The sequence below is a fragment of the Epinephelus moara genome, chromosome 22 (assembly GCF_006386435.1).
Source record: "Epinephelus moara isolate mb chromosome 22, YSFRI_EMoa_1.0, whole genome shotgun sequence".
Classification (NCBI taxonomy): Eukaryota; Metazoa; Chordata; class Actinopteri; order Perciformes; family Serranidae; genus Epinephelus; species Epinephelus moara.
Genome location: NC_065527.1, coordinates 40,780,529 through 40,799,842, shown reverse-complemented (window position 1 = coordinate 40,799,842; position 19,314 = coordinate 40,780,529). Strand labels below are relative to the sequence as shown.

The window sequence follows — 19,314 nt, the reverse complement described above, 5'->3', positions numbered from 1 at the left end:
CCGAAAAATGTCTCGATCAAAGTCTTCTTTGACGAGCGTTTGAGATGATAAACTAACAGCAGAGGGAGGTCTTCACAGGTCGTCTTTGCAGAGGAGGGTTGACGGCTCATCCGACCACTCGCAGCACAAAACAACCCCCAAACAGTCTCCACAAAGCAGGTCGATGCAGCAAACACATCGCTTTTCACACGAGTAAACCTATTGCATCGTAAAATTTGGAAAAAACGACCACTATGATTATTAAACACCATATTTCCATACAGCTTCTGCTTTCAAATAGGACTTTGTTAGAAAAAATAAGTGGTGTGTGCATCACATTAATATCTCTACATATAAATATATTTCAATTCAGACTTAAAAATGCTTTTATTTTTGCAGAAAAACAAGGCATCTGATGTCCAGCACTGTAAGACACAAAGCCCTGCCGACAGGCTCTAGAGGTCGATTTACTGTACGTGGCGTTAAAAGGGTCGTAAGGCTCCGTACAGACTTTCCAAAACACAAGCAGAGCACTAGCCAACAATGTTAAACATGCCCACGACTAATTATCTTCAAGTAAAATCAAATGCTGGTAATGTGTGACATTAAGAAACAGCTGCAACGTGACGACAAACACACGGGGGGACAAATGCTTCTGATATTCTGAGAATTAAATTGTTTAACCGTTGTCTCTGTTCAACCATAAACACACACACACATCTCTATAAGTGCAGTAAAATACCATCATCCTCTTCATCTCTCTGTAATAATATATAGCCTGTATGTGTCTGATGAAATATTCAATAAATGTGTTTTCTCATAGCAGCTTCAGTTTGGTTCATGTGACAAGCACAGTTAGCAGTGCAGAGCACGTCAGCTCGATGCTGTAAGGCTCCCCAGAGTCCTCCACCCTCACCCTCACCCTCTCCCTCCCCCGACCCCTGACCAGGCACGTTGGTTTGGTCCGAGTGATGAAACCTGAAGGCTTCGTCTGTATTAAACTGTACTGCAAGGCCGTGACAGACAACACCCACAAGGGCTGGGCATTGCAACACTGTCGACGATGACTCATCAAAGGCATAAACATTACTGATAACTTCAAAATGTTGGATTCTTGCAAGCAGATGTGATACATTGATAATTATTCAGTTATACTGTGAGATCAATGAGCTGACTATGTGTCTAAATGTTGTAGAAAATCTGTTCTTCACTGCATAATGACATACTGTTTTCTCCAGAGTAGAAAGGTATTATTAGGAAAAGTCTCAGAAGCAGAGCTGCAACAATAACTCAACTAATTAATAAACAAAAATAACTGGCGACCACTTTGATAATTGATTGATCATTTTGGAAATTTTCAAGCAAAAAAAAAGGGGGCAGGAATTGTGAGATTTTTTTTCTTTGTCTTATATGAGAGTAAACTATATCTTTGGAGTTTCAGGCTGTTGGTCAGACAAGACAAGACATCTTAGGGCTCATCAATAAGGACTGCATGATTGCCTGGGGCAAGCAAAATGCCACATTGGGCTTTTAAATCTAGCAGCTCTTCTTGCCTGATCTTGCCAATGGTGAGCTAGTTAGCCATCACGCTGAGCAGAACCAATCAGGCACTCGCGAGAAAATAGCCGCAGGTAAAAACAAAGTTCCTGGAAACAGGGTTTAAGTCAGGTGGCGTTAGAAGACGCCTGTGACCGTAGGACAAGTCCATCTCACTGGACAAGGAGAGGGGGGATTGTCACACAATTTTCGATATGCAAAATGCTTGTTGCCTCACATCTATGACACACAGCGTTTTTGTTCCAATTCATTTACTTAAATAAAGACAACTGACTTTAGTCTTTGTTGTTATGTGATGGCCGCTAATGACTAAAACACTTTGTATTGGGGTAAGTAAAAACTGACTTTGGGCAAGTGGATCTTAAACCACAAAAAAACATTAAAATTGAACCCTGCATCTGACATTTCACAGACAAAATGATGAACTGATGGTGAAAATAATCATCACTTGCAGCCCGACTCAGAACTGTAAAGGTACTGAAACCAGCTGTGGAGACACCAGGCCTCAGACATCCTCTGAAAACACAGGTAACCAAGCTACAGCAGGTGATTAACAACCTGAAACTGAACAGTGAGTCTTTGAGTCAGATCACTGAGTGAGGACATGCATCTGCACCCGACTGCATGCAACACCTGCTCAGAAATTCACATCTATAAGTGCCGCTTATTGAGCGAGTGGGATTATCTATACTTTTTGTTTTTCTTCTGTAAGATATTTACTTAACAAGCTTTGTTTTTGCGAGATAATTAATCACTGTGCAGCAATTCAAAGGCTCAGAAACCAGGCTGACAATATTTAATGAGGAGGAAATAAGAACTTGGGTAAATACGATTATTGAGCATTTCATTTAAACATCATTATTTTGCGAGAATGGGAGGTCTGTGATCATTCACTAATCATTTTGTGATTAAAGGAGAAAACAGTTTGTCGCTTTTATAACTACTGTAAGTTTTGTTTCTCTTGATGACAAAATTTTAAGTGATTTCTGAACTCTGATCGCAGAATATTTCGTGATCACAAGGAAACAAAGCGTTAAGTGGATATGGAGGTAACTGTTTCCCTATCACGAAAACATTTTTTATAATAATCACACAAACTTTTTGTGGCTTGCGTTGAGATCCAACCACAGTCCAGCTCTGTGTGTCAGGCAGTGCAGTGTTTTTACAGTTTGCCGGGATTCTGAGAACATTTCACAAAATGTATTGACAGAGGCACCCAAACCTACGTACGATTAAAAACCTTCATCCAACCGACAGGTCGCTCTCTAACATAATCAGGCACTTTGTTTAATCTCTCCAAACACCATCAGACCTCGCAGCTGATCCTCTCGTCTGCAGCGTCGGTCCTACCGAACATTCCTGAATCCGAGCTCATCGCCACTTGCCAAAACTCACTCAAAAAACAATGTCACCACACGAATACTCACTGAAAACATTCACCACTGAACCTGCTCGCTCTGCGTTAACACCTTATTGCACTGAAGGAGTTCATGACAACTAAAATTGGTCAGTTCCTCGTGTAAAAACTGGGAAAAAGTCAAAAGGTTTGTGGTCGTCAGGAGAAAAAAAACGTCTGCTCTATTGCTGAATGTTAATTTAAGTTAAAGAGAAAAACTCATAAATAGCAAGAGGAATAAAACACTCAAGAAACGTTTGGTATAACACAAGCTGAACTATAAGTGAGAGGTTTAAAACCATGGCCTCATGTTCTAACAGTCGTCTTTATGCACCTCGCCTCGCTGTAAGGCATCGAGCGATAGCCTCATCAATGGCTGTATGTGGCTTTGTTTAAAAAAATATAAATTAAGAATTCATTCAGTGTCTGTGTTCAGAGTGCAGAGTTATGCTTCTAACTGTCTGGCTGAACGACTGTGAAGGAACCACTGGCTTAAAGGGAGACAGAAGAGTAACCGCTAAGGCAGCCTGCCGTTTTCAGGGGAGGAGAAAGGGCCAAGCTTTTGTGTTTAACGAGCGTACTCGACTAACAGGTTGCCATGGCAATCACACATTTGCTCGACAGAGAAATAACACGTACAGTATTGGATCTAGACAAGCTAAAAACACACAAACAAACATGTAAAACCGTCTACAATATAAACTAGCAACATCAGGCTCAGCGTGAGGCTACGGAGCACGTCAGTGTCCTCACTGGTTCTTCTTCCACCCATGCACCAAAACAAAAAATCAGTTTTTGTATTCCCTGCTGCTCTGCCATTCTTTAAACACACACACAAAAAAAAATAAAATAAAACTTTGAGCTGCTGTCAAACAGGAAGGCGAGGATGTGACTTGTGAGCTTTTAAAAAGGAGACAGAATCCATTGTGATTTAAATACAGCAGAGGAGGTGTAGGTGTAGAGAGATGCATGGGCGTGGAGCACAGGAACGATTGGCTGATTTCAAATTGCATAATGTGGCTGTAACTCCTCTCTGGCTTATTATATCCTCACGCAGCCCACAGCCGCAGTCGTCGTCATCATTGAGATCCAGTGACCGAAGCTGCATCAGCACAAAGACAGGGGGGTCGCTCTGCGTGATGAGACGACGCGGCTGATGGAAGTCAGACACTTAGACTGGCTGGGAAAGATGGAGGGAAGCAGAGGAGGGTGCTCAGGCGAAATACATGGTCGTCAGTGTGTCGTGGTGTATCTGAACAGCCTTGGCCAGCGCCGTGGGGTCCCTGCCATTACTCTGCCCTGAGACGTGGCTGCCCTCCGCACTGTCAACAGGAAATGAGAGAGGTAAATAATTAATGAGTATCAAAGAACATTGATGCCATTTAGTAGTGTCTACACACTCTGCACTGCAACATCCCTCCTGGAAAATGTATCAAATAAATTCCTCCTACATAAAAAAGTATCAACAAGACACTTCATCGTACAATAAACAAATAAATAAAATACATGTAAGTAGAAAATGATTCCCCATTAAAGGTAAACACCACCTAAATTAAGAATTCCAGTATGTTACAATAACTTCCAGGTAGAAAACCCTTGCATCACATACATAAAATCAATGAACACTGAGCAAATGCTGCCTCAATTGATTCGGTTTTAGCCACTTTCCAACAGGGAACCGATGCAGTTATCTCAAAGCCACTGGACTCCACTGACAAAAGCAGTCATTTTACTTCACTGAATGATGGAGTTGCCAGTCTACCACTGCCTCCATCAGCTATTTTGTGAGGTAAAGCAATGAAAACATTCCAGATGTAGTGTACGCTTAAACTAATATTGATTTTTTTAGGTGGCTAAAATACATCTTGCTACAACCCCGTCTACAGCAGTGCATTGTTTAGCTTCCATGCTGGTAGATTTGGTTTATCAAAGACGCTACTGCAGCAACACAGTACAGGTCAGGCAACAGTGTTTGACTGTAGGTCTTAAGATGGTACAGTTACAGCTGAAAATGACAACAGAAATAAACAAGTTTGCCAGTTTCACATATCTCTACAATTCAAAACAGTTGCCAGTTTTCTGACTAGGTCTATACTCAGATCATTCCCCTGGGTGCTCTCAGTGTCATCTATAGCATCTTTACCAATTTTTTTCCGTTTTCATCCATTTGTTTTTATTCGCATTTTTAAAAGTGCATTAAAACATGAGTTGAAGCTCTTTCAAGAGGTGGTAAAGATGAGGAATAATTAAAGGTAAATGCGACTAAGCGAAATGGAAACAGATAGAGTGAATAAATGATGAAGTACAGTCATGGCATCCGGCACTGCAGGCGCTCCTCATTGTCACTGGATGTCACTTTTAGCACGCTTATCCACACAGGGCAGTTACCAGAACTCTTCCAAGAGCACAGAGCTGTATAAGTTGTCCAGTGTGCTCTCCATTATTATACTACATTGTTTTCCTTTATCTGAGGTTTGCAATAATGGTACCTGACTGGAGAATTAGCACCACCTGCTGCTTATTTCAAAGAACCAACTCCCAATATTCACAAAACAGGAGTGGGTGGAGAAGCACATAAATGTTTATTTTCTTTTGGTTAAAATTTAGCTATGTTTGGATGGAAACCCAACTATTGTCTGTGGGGCACTTTTGGATTTGGGAGAGAGTAGTTAATGCATTTTTGGACTGTCTAAGACAACAGGAATACCATTTTTTTTTTTTTTTTTTTTTTTAAATTGGGTGTAGTTCCCCTTTACTTTCTTGCAAATAGAGTTATTCAGACATACTCATCGTCCATAGTTACCAGCTCAGTGAGTGTGTAAGCTTACCTCTTTACACTTTATTACATTATTGTAAAATAAATGTTCTGAACACATTTATATTGATTTTTTCACAAGCTATTCTGGTTAAATGTTTTTGCTTTGTCACACAAATGTAATCTCGCTTTAAATTAAAAGAGTTTCCGCCCACCTGTCGTGCTCTTTGTCAACCAGATGGTAGCGGGCGCGGAAGGCCACCAGGTGGGCGTAGTAGGCCGGTGCTGGGATGGAGACGGAGCGCGTGCAGCGGACGTAGGTGTGGCACAGCTGGTAGGTGAGGAGCTGGAACTCGTCGCCGGTGAAACAGTTGTCGTCCCACAGAACATGGTAGTGGGAAGGTCGGCTCGTACCCTGGGGGGAGGAGAGACGAGTTAATCATACTCAAGAGAAAGCAGCTCCATGGAGAGAGGACAAACAGCGGGTGGGTGAAGTTAGGTGGAGCGGGGATGCCTGGCTGCTCCATGTAGGCTTTAATAATCCAACCACTGCTGTGTGGTCGAGGAGGAATTACTGCACCGTGTTATTCTGCCTCAGACTTCAAATATGAGTATGTACCTAAAATATTTAAAAAATCATTTCACTGTCTTTGTCTCAGAGGTACTTTTAAACAGTACTGATACAGTCAGGTCCATAATTATTTGGACAATGATACAGTTGTCGTCATTTTGGCTCTGTACACCACCACAATGGGTTTTAAANGCCTCAGACTTCAAATATGAGTATGTACCTAAAATATTTAAAAAATCCTTTCACTGTCTTTGTCTCAGAGGTACTTTTTAACAGTACTGATATGTTCATCCTGCAATGACTCAAGTCTCTATGAAATGAAAGATCTTCATCTTAATGCTTTTTTTTCCAGAGGCAAAGTTTTCAGTGACTTTGCCTAAAGGTCTGAAGCGTACCTGGATTCCAGCATGACTGCAGAGGTAAAAGTCAAACTCATAAGGGTGGGTGATGTCTGTGTCCACTGTGGTGCCGGCAGGAATGTTTCCACTTCGCCCAACCTGAGAGGAAATTTAACAAAGTGATTTAAGAGAACAGGCCCCAGCACTGACCCTGATATCAAAGCATTCTCTATCTCCATTTTTCCCTTTTGGTAGGTAACAGATCTAAGCTTCAAGTCCCACATTAACAAGGTGACGAAAACATAATTTTTCCATCCCAAAAATGTAGTTAAGGTACGTCCATTTCTAAATGAAAAAGAGCCAGCTTGACTACTGTAACGCACTTTTTACTGGCCTCCCAAAAAAACACCACTGAGAGACCTCAGCACATTCAAAACACTGCAGCTCGGCTATTAACCCAAACCAAGAGGAGAGACCATGTCAGGCCAGTCTGAGCTGCTCTGCACTGACTTCCTGTTACATTTAGAATTGATTTTAAGGTCCTCCTTATATATAAATACCTAAATGGGCTAGGACCAAGCTACATTGCCAAGTACCTTGTTAAGTATTTGCTTCCAAGAACACCATGATATGCTGCTGGTTACTGGAGGATCCCAGCCAACAGGCAGAAGAAGATCAGAGATGCGGCCTTTGTCAATTACGCTGCAAAGCTATGGAACACACTACCTACAGATATCGGGGAAGCCAGCTCACTAAATATTTTCAAAAGAAAGCTAAAAACATATCTGTTCACTTCGGCCTTTAACTAGCTCCGACTTTCCTGATACAAGCCTGAAACTCTTTTTACGCTTCACACTGCTGAAACTCTTTCAAAATCTTACTTGAATTTATGATTTATAGTTTCACAATTCTATGCCTTTATGATGTTGTGATTTTAGAATAGAGTAGAAAGAAGTTTATTAATCCTGAAAGGAAATTCAGCTGTCCAGCGGCTCATAATAAAATAGACATAAAATAAAATACGTTCAAATAGAATAAGTGCACAAATAGACATTAAATTAAGATAAAATTGTCCATTACACAGTCCAGCCAGTTGTGGCTAATGCGATATGTGTAAGTGTGTGTGTGTGTGACTGGATTCAATTAAACAGAGTAGGCATCCATAATAGCTACGAGATTCTCAGAGCACCATTAATATCGTCACTCCTCACTCACCCGCTCATTGCGATCTGCACAGAAGAGACGAGTGTGATGGCGTTTCTGTACAACAATGTAGGTGATCCCCGGCTGGTATTCCTTCTCCAGACTGATGCAAGCCTCTCTAATGGCCAGCAGCTCATAGTACAGCACCTACACAGAAAAATACAGTTTGATTTAATGAGTAATTAGCAATAATATGTTTTTATTTGTGTAGAGATATGTAAGATTTCTGCAAAAAGGGAAGAAAAAGAGAGCACTTGTTGTACCTGTCTGAACTGTCCCTCTGACACTCCATCCCTGTAGAAGATGATCCTGGTTGGCTTGTAGCGGGTCGATTTGTAAAACTGGATCAAGAGCTCCCGCACCATGGAGGCCAAATCCTGGATGACCTCCTGTCTGGGCCTCTGGACCCTCACTGTAGCACAGTACCTGCTGGGGTGGGCGTCCATGCTGCCTACCACCTGTAGAAGCACAACATCATTTAGATGGGTCAGAAATTCTTTTATATGTAAAAACATGGCAACTTAAGTGCAATAAAGAAACAATTCTGAGACAAATATTAGCTTTTACGCAAAAGTATATGTAAATAATACAATGAATAAAACTAAATTACAGTTGTTATGTTATAAACTACTCAAATTTGGCCCTAAAAATCATACAGGAAACAAGTCTCACCGCTGCAATAGATGGCTTTTTCCCGTCTCCTGCTGGAGGATGAGTGACATCAGCCCCAAGGAAGATGACAGGCTGCTGGAATACAGAGGGTCTGGACAGAAAAATAGAGACACAAAATTATCCTACGACCAACCAGTCATGATGCCACAGAGTCTCTCAACAACGAGATGTCAGATAGCCTGACCTGCCATCTTAACTCAGCATGTGACTAGCTGAAAGAAATATCTTTAAATGCTACAGAAAAAAGGCGAATAAGCCCCGGCAGCAACTTGTGCTATGTAAACTTTACCGTTGGTGTGGAACCAGGATGTTGTTGATTCCTCCCAGCTTGACGTTGATCTTGAGGCAGAGGTTTGAGAGGGTCTGTGGGGACGTCTTCACTACGTTCTTCACTTGCACACACTGAGTGGCCATGCCGAGGAGGGTGTCACCCACCCGCTTCACCTCAGCTGTGGACCAGAGATAAGATATTCCTTCAACTCTGCAATCATTGTTTATTGTATGCACTTAAATGCCTCACAAACTTCACTACTACTTTCTTTGTCTTTACAACAGGTAGAGGTCAGAGGTTAGGATCCAACTTTTCTATACACACTGACTTCTTCATTTTTGTTAGTGTTGTTGGATTAGAGATAGTTATTTTTATACCATAGACCGGTGTTTTCCCAGGCAGGATTACAATGATGAGCTGCAGCCCAGCATAGGTGTTCTTCAGGTGTCTGAACATGGGTTCCACGCTGTCGGCTCCCTGGGCGTATTTACAGAAGCATGGCTGACCTTGAATCGGCATCCCAGCATCCTTTGAGATTTTACGCAGCTGGTCAGTAAAGCTCCTGAGCATGAGGAAAAAGAAATTACAAAACATGAAAATTTGTTTTTAATGTCACTGCCAGCAGAGTATTAGGCTGCGGTCGGAAAGTCCCTCCCTATCGTCTATTCCTAATCATTATTCCTTGACCTCGGTGGGAAACATCACGAGGTCAAGGAAAGATGAGTAGGAGAATTCATAAGGACTTAGGAAAAGAGGACCGCGGAGCTGAGAAAATCCGACCGCACTTACGCTGGGTTACATCATCATGCGACGGCGGATGTCAGTGACGTAGGCCGACCGTGGTGAAACTACAGTTTAGTTTAGATGGACTACAAAAAGCGCATCTCAGATACTCCGCCCCGTGCCTACTTACCATGTTGCTTCATGCAGGCTATATAAACGTGGACAGCACAGTGAAAAATATGACTTAATTACCAACGTCTGAATTGAATTAAAAAAGATAGATAGGCAGTCACAAAACTGAAACGCTGAAAATGGTTGCTCACACTCACCCTCCTGAATCATTGTGATTATTTATCACAAATGTTCAAGTGTATGCAAGAGAGGCAAATATGTTAGGCTTACAAATCTACTACTGTACATATCATTCTTAAGTTGCAAACATGTTGAATTAAAAACATCATCTAAATAAAAACGTTTCATATCCCTTTTTCTTGAAACACAAACTTCTGTGTTACACCCTTGAAATGTTGACATGATTGTGCCTTAAAGTTATTTTTTATTTTATTTTTTTTAATTGTGTTTATTGGATTTTCCATTATATTAGTAACAATAACAACACAGAAAAAAGAAAAGAACAAATAACAAGAGCATACATAGGGATGAAGGTGCACCTGTGCAATTAACAGTATATCTTCTGCCTAAATGGAAAAATTAATTAATGATATTGCTAAAAGCTGGCGATTCAACAACGCTCAAATAGTGACATGATTAATGCACACTGAGCATATCTTACACTACAATATTAACTTGAATTGGGTAATGTTACAACAGTAGCGTGACGTTTATAGTTCGCATGGGTTTAACATATTGTTGAGAGTTTGGAACATATCACGTTACGCATATTATCAAGTTATGGCATGAGATGGGAAAAGCTTCATGTAACGGTGACTTACATGGTGATCTCCGTGACTTTTCCGTCATGTTGAGAGCCAGTTGTTCTTTTTCTTTACCTTTCGTCACTTCTTTCGTTCTTCCTCTTCTCCTACTTCTTCGGGTTTATTCGTTTGTCTCCATGAACGGTCGGTCGCTTTAAATACTGCTCCCGCAAAGCATTGTGGGATTAAATTATCTCCTTTCCTATCGCTTAGGAAAGTCCGATGTATCCTATGCTAAAGGAGATCTGAAAGGAAGCATTGAACCTCCTTTCCTTAGTGTTTAGAGAATTCGAACAGCTCTTATCATGGCGGCCACTAAAATACTTCCGGGTCATTTCACTCAGCTAGGAACCTTCCTAAGCAAAAAAGACTTTCCGACCGCAGCCTTAGTTTATTGTGATCTATGGCCAGAAAGTCTGTGATTCTAATAAAGAAAAATAATCTGTAATGACCTTGTTTTCCCGACTGGTTTCTTTAAATGTGAGATTTTCTTTATAGTTTTTGAAGCCTTTTTTATTACACATGCAAACACGTGTATTATCTTTCCTTAAATCTGTTTTTCTTTTAGTTGTACCACTCCAACTAACCTAACTAACCACTAACAGTCATTTCAATGAACTCACTTGAGGATCTCTTCTCGGCACTGCCTCTGGGTGGCGAAGCAGGCGATGGCCCACATCTTGATCTCCACTCCAGTGTGAAACTGCTTCCCCCTCATGTCCCACACCCCATGGCTGGGTGTGGCCACCGTGCGGTTCTGCAACGACAGTGCAGGGTTGATCTGCTGGGGCTGGCAATCACACAGACACGCACAGTACAAAGGACACAGACAATGTATGGATTCAAAGAGTCAAAGGATTCAGGCAGCCAGTGGAATGATAAGATCAAGGGCTACTGATTATTTAACAGGCTGAGATTGACTGATTGGCTGATCGTGGCATTAGAGACAAATACATTTTCAAGTATTGTCTTTGCATGCTCTGGTTTGGGTCATGCATTTAGTGTGTATTGCAAGGAAACGTGGTTTTATGGCAGACATGCAAAACAGAGATAGCTTTTAAATTAAAACTGCTTCTATACATATGATCTCCTGCAACAACATGCATGGGTTAAAGAATATCAAAACAGCAAATTCCAAAAGTAAAAGAAAAGATGTGAGAGATGTGATCAGAGAGAATTATGGTTCAGTGTCAGCACATCAAATGTGAAAAAATAAAACAACAGAGTGAAATCACAGGGCTTCCTCACAGAAAATGTGTTCTACTGCTCAAGTGTGGCTCATTTTTGAATTTTGGTCATGTTGATTTAAGTCTGGGTAAAGCTAAAATAAATGTGTTCTGAGTTTGTCACATCACAGAAACGTATTATAAACCATCCAGCTAAATTTGAATAGAATAAAACGCCAAGTATACAATATGAGGTCTCAAAATTGGTACGCTGGTGGTGTTAGCGGTAGGGATGGGTACCGAACTCCGGTATTGAACGAGCCCCGGGGCTACATTCTTCAAGACCGCAGTATTGATAAGCTCTGACCTTAACAGTTCTGCTATCGGTACTGGAGCAGTCGCGTTTATTTTTTGTTTTGTTTTTTTAACAAGATAAACCTTATCTTGCACATTTATCTCACCAACTCCGTCATTGTATTATAATTTTCGCTATTCTCCCTGAAGACGAGAGATCTGTCTCGCTCACCCTGGGCGGACTAAAGATGCCGAGCCGAAAAATGAGCCGCTGCTAAGCAACAGACTCTTGTTGGCAGCTAACCCAGTAGACACAAAGTCTATAGTAATACAGCACACACCCTTCGAGCCAATAAGTGAAAGCCGCTGCATGGCGACAACCTAGCTTACGCAGCTAAAGTCAGCACAAAGCTCACACCGGGTAGCGGATTCAGGTTGAAAAGACTGAATGGTATGTTAGCGACGGCTATTTGCTTGTGTTCATATGACTGTGGCATTAAACAGTTGTTTATTCATGTGTTTATTAGACTGAAAGACTTAAGAGAGCTTTTGGAACATAGTGAACTTGCTGCTCACACACAGGGGATGAACAGAACAACACTGATACTATGCGTGCTAATGTACATTTTTATATGTTGAGAGGGGGTTTTGTTAAGGATAGCTCCAGAATGTCATCGAGCCATGATTTCAGAACTCCACAGGGAGGTAGTGTGTCGTTCACATGATTTTAACAAGTATTTTCTAACATGTATAATGTGTTAAGAAAGAAATCACTGATTTTACTTTACCCAAACTTTAATGAGTTCCACAACACATGTTATTGATCACTACTAAAGGATCATAATATCTGAGTTTTTGGTTTTGGCACTGAAAATGTCCAGATGTCAGGATTATTAGTCAAACCTCTGCATCTTCCCTGACGAACTGGAGGAAACCCTGCTGTGTCAAACACACAGAAACATGATGAAACACACACATGCATATGAAGCGTGATTTAAAGGGAAGGTACCATAAATGGTTCAGAGCTCACCCTGCCGCCATATTGCAGCATGGGGGCCGGCAGGACGCGGCCCGTCACTTGAGCCATCTCATCGCGCACGCGGAACTGAAACTCCTGAACAAACGGGTCGGCCTCGTAATTTGCACTCCTCACCTGAGAGGAGAGAAAATTATCTTCATTTATCAAGAAAAAACAAAAACAAATTTGATGCTGTTTAATCTTTTGTGCGAGGAACTCACCAGTCTGCTGATCTCCTCCTGTCTGTCTGGTGCAGAGCGGGCTGTTGCTTTGATCATGGTCGACGTCTGGTTGTCTGTTAGTTTTTTTATGCACCGCTGACCAGGTACAATGTTACACACCTAAATGGGAAAAAAACATCAATCCAGGTTAATCCATCTTTCATTCAGGATGGATTATTGAGCCTGATAATCACACTGAAATACCATGTGGTTTAACTTCACTGGTTTCACTTCATTCAAAACTTTGAATTATTTTTTACAGTGAAAGTCTCAAAAAGTCACCAGCCACAACTATTTGACTTCCAAACACAAATTTTACCAACATTTGATGGTGAAATCATTCAATGATCACCTGTCCTTACCTCCAGGGGCAGGTAGGTGTGTTTCTGCTCCTGGCCCACCTGCAGACAAGGCAGGTGGGGGTACTTAAGCTGCAGGCTGTACTTCTCCCTGAAGTACTGCGCCACTGTACGTTCAACTGTCTGACCGCTCTCAAGCTGCAACGGAAATCTGTGGATTTGAAGGCAACAAGAATCTCCTGTTAATGTGAGCCAATGACAGTTTTGATTGTGGGTTAACAGCTACTGGGGTGCTATGTAGAGAACATACGTCTGGAGGCTGGCAGGGCGTCGTGTTACATTGCAGACTCTGTACTTCCTACGCATGGTTCCACAGTGTGTCACTTCCACTTTAAGACCTGTGAAGATGGTGGAATATGCATCAGCAACATTTAAGTAATTAAAGCTTTTATTCACACAGAGAATAGGCTTAATTTCCGACATCACCGAGATTCAACTTTTATCTGTTAATTGTTTATGCATCAAATAAACTGTCAAAGCATACAAAGCACCTAACACTGAATAGTCTACTGCCACATCAAACAGCTACAGCAGCTTCCTATATAACAACACACAAAGCCGTACAGGGAAAGGTCTCACTGCAGCACAGTGACAACAGGCAATGCCTTTCCTTGGTCACATACCTTTGATCTCTTTGGTGAACTTGACCCTGTGGGAGTCAGTGAGGGGGCGGGGCTGCTCGTCAATGTTGTGAATGTCCAGGACTTCACACATGAACTGGATGACCGGCTGGGCTTTATAAAAAGCTGTGGCTGACACTGAAACGAACAAGAAGAGGTCACACTGTCAATCACTGGGGTATTAACAACAATGGAGGTGGATGAAGGTTTATTTGATGAGGCGCTCAGATTATTCTTTGGGGCCAAATGGTATTAATCTTCTCATCATCTCATATGATCGACAGCCAGCAGCCAGTTAGCTTAGCATAACACTGGAAACAGCGGGAAACAGCTAGCGTGGCCCTGTTCAAAGGTAACAAAATCTGCCTGCAAGCACAGCTAAGTCTCACTAAAGCTAAAACCTGAAATTATCAAGACACTACCCTGAGGAGCTGGATGTGAACACGCAAATGTCTGAATCACTCTGCCAGCCCCCTAGTACAAAGTCCATGTAATGTCTGTTTGAGCCCATGTGTAAATATCACAGAGAATTAACATCGAGCTAATGGGCGTGTTGATGACGTTTGTATCGCTCGCTCAAAACTCAAAGGAAACATACACCCGAGGGTGAAGAAGAAGGGTCATTTACATGGAGATGCCAACAAAAATGTCTAACTATTGAAATGACAAGATTTGAGAACTTCTGTCAGTAAGAGCCACAGCCGAAACGGTCAGACAAATTAAAGAGACGGCAAAAGACTCTATTGTTTATAACCAAATGAAAAACCGGCTACGTGAATATGGTGTAATCCACGTCATGTCCAGCCTCCTCTCTAGCTCTACCTAGGCACCACACTTGCCTAAACCAAGTAGAGTACATGTGTGAAACAGAAACTCTAGACAATGTCAACAACTGATTGTCATGGAAAAAATTTCACTTTTTTAATTTTTGCCTTACGGCTTAAAACAAGTCAGAACATCACATCGAATTGAAGCATCTGACTGATCTTGGGAAACATCTGTGCGTAAAAGATCATCATAATTCTAATTTTGAACTAAGTTCACAGAAATAAAATCTTATTAACTATGAATGTGAACTAGTTCATTTTAATCCCTGTTCAGTGATCTGAACTTTGAAATCACTATGGTTAAGTGTTTACTTCACAGACATGAGTGTAACATTGATCTTTTCATCTAACTCTCAGCAGATTGTTTCTGACAGCAGCATATTTCCCACATTGTCTAACTATTCCTTTAAATGTTTTCTCACCATCGATGTTGAGCATCATTTTCCACATGGCCGGCCGCACTGACTGATGGAAGCCAAACCACACCTCTCTCCCTCCACCTAGCGGGTGGTCATAGCCCTCTGGGGAGGAGAAGAAGGATCGTCCGACAGGCGTGTACCTGATGATGACAGAGAGGTGACACAAAGGTTAGTAGAGCAATAAAATAAAACTTGACCCGTGCTTTGAGTTGCATTCCCAGTGTGGTTCACAGGGTGCAGCATAACACAAGCGCTGCCCAAGTTACAGGTTCGTTCATGTTACTAAAGGCTATTTTGGTTAATGGATTCACCAAATGACATGTCTTGAGGCAGATTACATAAAAGATGCTTTTAATCCTTATGTCCCTGTTGTATTGAAATCCCACTTGGGCCACCTAATATACTAAAAATACATCCACTGTAGGATGCAGTTTCCACCAAACTGCACCTGTTACAATATGTGACCACACTGTGGTTAAAATACTGCATAATAAATTAAGGGAGCTGTACATTAGCTCCCAAATGCAACTATCCCTGGATCATATTTCATGACCAGAAGTAATACACTTCTCATGCTTAATTCAGCGCCATTTAGATCAAACGCTTCTCTTAGTCTTCCTGTCACTGATGAGGAAAACTGTGACATGGCAATGTTAAACTACAGTGCAGTTCAGTAGTCATCAGTCTTAATTACTTTGAGGTTTTAAGCAAAATATTTAACCAAACTTTCTCATGCATGGGATCTGAATCTCTTTACTATACTTTTAAAATATTCCTATTGGTGGAAAACAAATCTTGAGATGGTCTAGCGAGGAAAACTCACTTCATGGAGGGCAGGTGTCGAAGGACGACGTCCACGGCGTGAACGGGGTTGGTGCTGATCGGTTTCTCCAGGTCCACTGGCTGGGCCACACCACGTCCCGTCAAGACTTCATGCAGCATGTGCCAGCTGACCAGTGACACAAACCTAATGGTGACTTTAAATGGGCGGTCCTTCCCACCGTCACCTGGCAGGGTGACATCCAGATCCACCTGTAGAGGAAAACAAGGGTTATTGTAGCCTACTGATTGACGAATATAAAGCCTCCACCCCCAGATAGCCTTCAATATGTCTTTGGACTGCTGCTGCTTCTCCTCAGTAAGGTAAACGTTCTTTGACTGAGGAGCCTGAGGATTGACACTGTTAACTATGACATCACTGGCACTGCCGTTTGCACCACTCCTCTTGGGTTCCTCTGCTTTTTTCTGAGGCTAAATCCACATTTTAGTCCATGCTCCTTCATGCTGGTATCATTGAAACCTGTTTGTATATGCCAGTGAGAGATGCTGCAACAGCAGAGGGGGTCTGAAGCCAATGTTCTAACCAGTCTGCCCTCATTCCACAGCAGTGCAAACACAGAAATTCATCAAACATTGCAATAAATGTGTGTGAATTCCTCGCATTATTAGTGTTAGATCTAGAGGAATCGATGAAATTATGTGCAATACCTGGCCCTGTCTTAAACTTTGCTATAACACTCACAAGAAGAAGACAAGACAATGGCTGACTGCCATTCACACCACACTTGTGCCCTTGACATTCTTTCTCATGCTAAACTATGTTTTTTTTTTGTCGGCCCAGACAACACAAAACACCAGCATCCAAACTTGAGAGTAGAGTCTTACCCCTCCGGTGGCAACGGGGAGTGGGGTCGCTGTGTAGAGGCTTCTCTTCCCATCATAAACTGGCAGACAGTCGCCAAAGATGGTCACCTTGAAATGCTGAACCATGGAGTCCACCACCTCCCTGAGAAGACACATAGTGTTAGCTAGATCTGTGATAGATGTCCACAGAGAATTAAGTAGTCCGCACTCCTGAGAGCAATCTGTTTATTAAGACCACCTCAAGACCTAAAACCAGTTTCAGTCTCTCCTGTTACCTGTTGACCCGACGAGGACATTTATCAGGCTTGATGTCCACCTCATACAGATACACGTCGATCTTGGGTATTTCCACCTGGAAGCAGTTGGCCAGAAGCTTGATGGGCTTCCCAAGGGTGCCATAGCCAGGTCGCCGTGGCAACGTAAAAAGGGCTTGTGCTTCAGCGGCTGCTCCAACGGCTACTGCAACAAGACGAGCCAAAAATAAATAAGTACGAAGAAACAATTGTTTACATCACACTCTGGCTCTATTGTTTAATCATAAAACTGTTTAATGATCATTTTGATATAATTGTACATTACAGTATCTACCTTGATGATTCAAATACAATTAATGTGAATACGTAAAGCTGCTAAAGGAGAGTGAAAATTAGACTCAAATTTTCATGTTGCTCCATGTCTGTTGGACATAGGTAGGCAACTGTTTGCTGACACATTTGCTATGTTGACTATAAAGCCTGATTTATGGTCCTGCGTTAAATCAACGACGTACCTACATCGTAGGGTACGTGGCTACGCAGGAGGCTCACTGTAGCCCCCGGCGTAGCCTGACGTGCACCTCCCAAAAAATGTAACTACACGTCGAGGCGACGCAGACCCAGCGCAGACCGAGAGGGCTGTGATTGGTTTGCTTGGTAGCAACGCATTTCCAGTTCCATATTTCCAGATTGCGCCATCCCCGCCATCTTTAAACATCTTCTGTTGCGATGTAGATGTTGCAGTATTAACATACTTTCTTCGACATCCAACAACTCCAACTCCAGCAAGATTCTCTCCCTCTCTCTCAGTCGCCATTGGTCACTGTGACCGGAAAAGCCGGAAGCTAAACAAAGAATCAACTAGAGACGACGATAACCATTCAGGGCCCCCTACCGCTCTGGCGGTGAATTGCACCGCGACAAAATGGAGTGACGGAGAAGTTCGAAGGGTGCACGACAGCATCACGACAACGACGTAGGTACTTCGTTGATTTAACACAGGACCATAAATCAGGCTTAAGGTGATAGGTGAAAACATGTCAATGGTGTGTTCACAAGGGATGGGAATCAAGAAACTGGTTCCAAATTATCCAACCCACCAGAATCTTATGCCTCCTAGCTTATGAACTCCTTTCATTTATTCTGGTATGTTTTTCTGAAAGTCACACATTGCAAAACAGTGACATCAAACTCCTGCATCTACGCTTGTTGCTGGAAACTTGCAGCAAGAATAAGTCATTGCAGAGAGGAAGAAACATGCCTCATTTCATGAGGAAAGATTACAACAGTGCTGCTTGTCATGTCTGTAAAATGATTATTCCAAGAAAGGACTGAATCACTGCCAATATGCTGAAACATCTTTCTATATAACATGGGCTTAAATTACACACACAAGTGCCACTGCCTCCCAACTGATCAGGAAATTCATTATCGAGGGTAAATATCCTCTGTTATAATATCATTAGCACCATGCAGGCAGGCTTAGAGGATTTTTCTTTGATTAAGAACGCCTAAATGAAATCAAACGCTGCACAAATTTTCTCTCCTTTCATCCATTTTAGATGACGACAGACTATTGGTCCACTCTGTTTCTAAACTGTCTTCATACTCAGAGACAATATAGCCTAACAGTTGGGTTATGCTGGAAACCTATGTAGGCCTATGTTTTTTCCCCACACAGTAAATAGATCAAGAATCAGTAAAGAAACTGGACCGATGAGCATAATCGATAATGACACTGGTATTAATAAAATTATAATTATTAATTCCCATGTCTCAGGTTTACAGCCTGTTGCGCTGCCCCCAAGTGGCCAAAAAAATACATATATATTGTAAGCTTGATGTAAGATAAATTTTGTCTCAATATTTCAGATTTATCATCTTAATATAAGACTTGAGCAGGGTTCAACGCTAAGGTTTTTTTTCACTTGCCCGGTCGGGCAAGTTGGTCAGAGATCTACTTGCCCAAAGTCAGTTTTTACTTGCCCTATAAAAATTGTTTAATTTAAGCGGCTATCAAATAACAAAGACTGCAGTTATTTTTATGTTATGTAATCTTTATTCACACTGTATTTATTAATTAAAACAACAT

At 41.8% G+C, this 19,314-nt stretch overlaps 1 protein-coding gene across 5 annotated transcripts in view; it reads right to left on the bottom strand.

Annotated features, from left to right (window-relative positions):
- Positions 1-202: 202 nt before the first annotated feature.
- Positions 203-19,314, bottom strand: part of ago3b (argonaute RISC catalytic component 3b) — a 24,647-nt gene continuing 5,535 nt past the window's right edge. Inside the window, exons 3-20 of one of the 5 annotated variants that reach the window (XM_050034317.1) lie at positions 17,244-17,427; positions 16,990-17,110; positions 16,148-16,356; positions 15,328-15,464; positions 14,082-14,216; positions 13,709-13,796; positions 13,462-13,609; positions 13,100-13,219; positions 12,870-13,013; positions 11,024-11,190; positions 9,120-9,304; positions 8,761-8,920; positions 8,472-8,562; positions 8,063-8,257; positions 7,812-7,946; positions 6,654-6,755; positions 5,903-6,102; positions 203-4,254 (exon numbers count right to left, since the gene is read on the bottom strand). In XM_050034317.1, coding sequence (XP_049890274.1) covers positions 4,146-4,254; positions 5,903-6,102; positions 6,654-6,755; positions 7,812-7,946; positions 8,063-8,257; positions 8,472-8,562; positions 8,761-8,920; positions 9,120-9,304; positions 11,024-11,190; positions 12,870-13,013; positions 13,100-13,219; positions 13,462-13,609; positions 13,709-13,796; positions 14,082-14,216; positions 15,328-15,464; positions 16,148-16,356; positions 16,990-17,110; positions 17,244-17,427 — 2,630 coding nt within the window. In that variant the 3' untranslated portion in view covers positions 203-4,145. The remainder of the gene's footprint in view (positions 4,255-5,902; positions 6,103-6,653; positions 6,756-7,811; positions 7,947-8,062; positions 8,258-8,471; positions 8,563-8,760; positions 8,921-9,119; positions 9,305-11,023; positions 11,191-12,869; positions 13,014-13,099; positions 13,220-13,461; positions 13,610-13,708; positions 13,797-14,081; positions 14,217-15,327; positions 15,465-16,147; positions 16,357-16,989; positions 17,111-17,243; positions 17,428-19,314) is intronic. The other 4 variants (XM_050034320.1, XM_050034319.1, XM_050034321.1 and 1 more) reach the window with 4 other exon arrangements.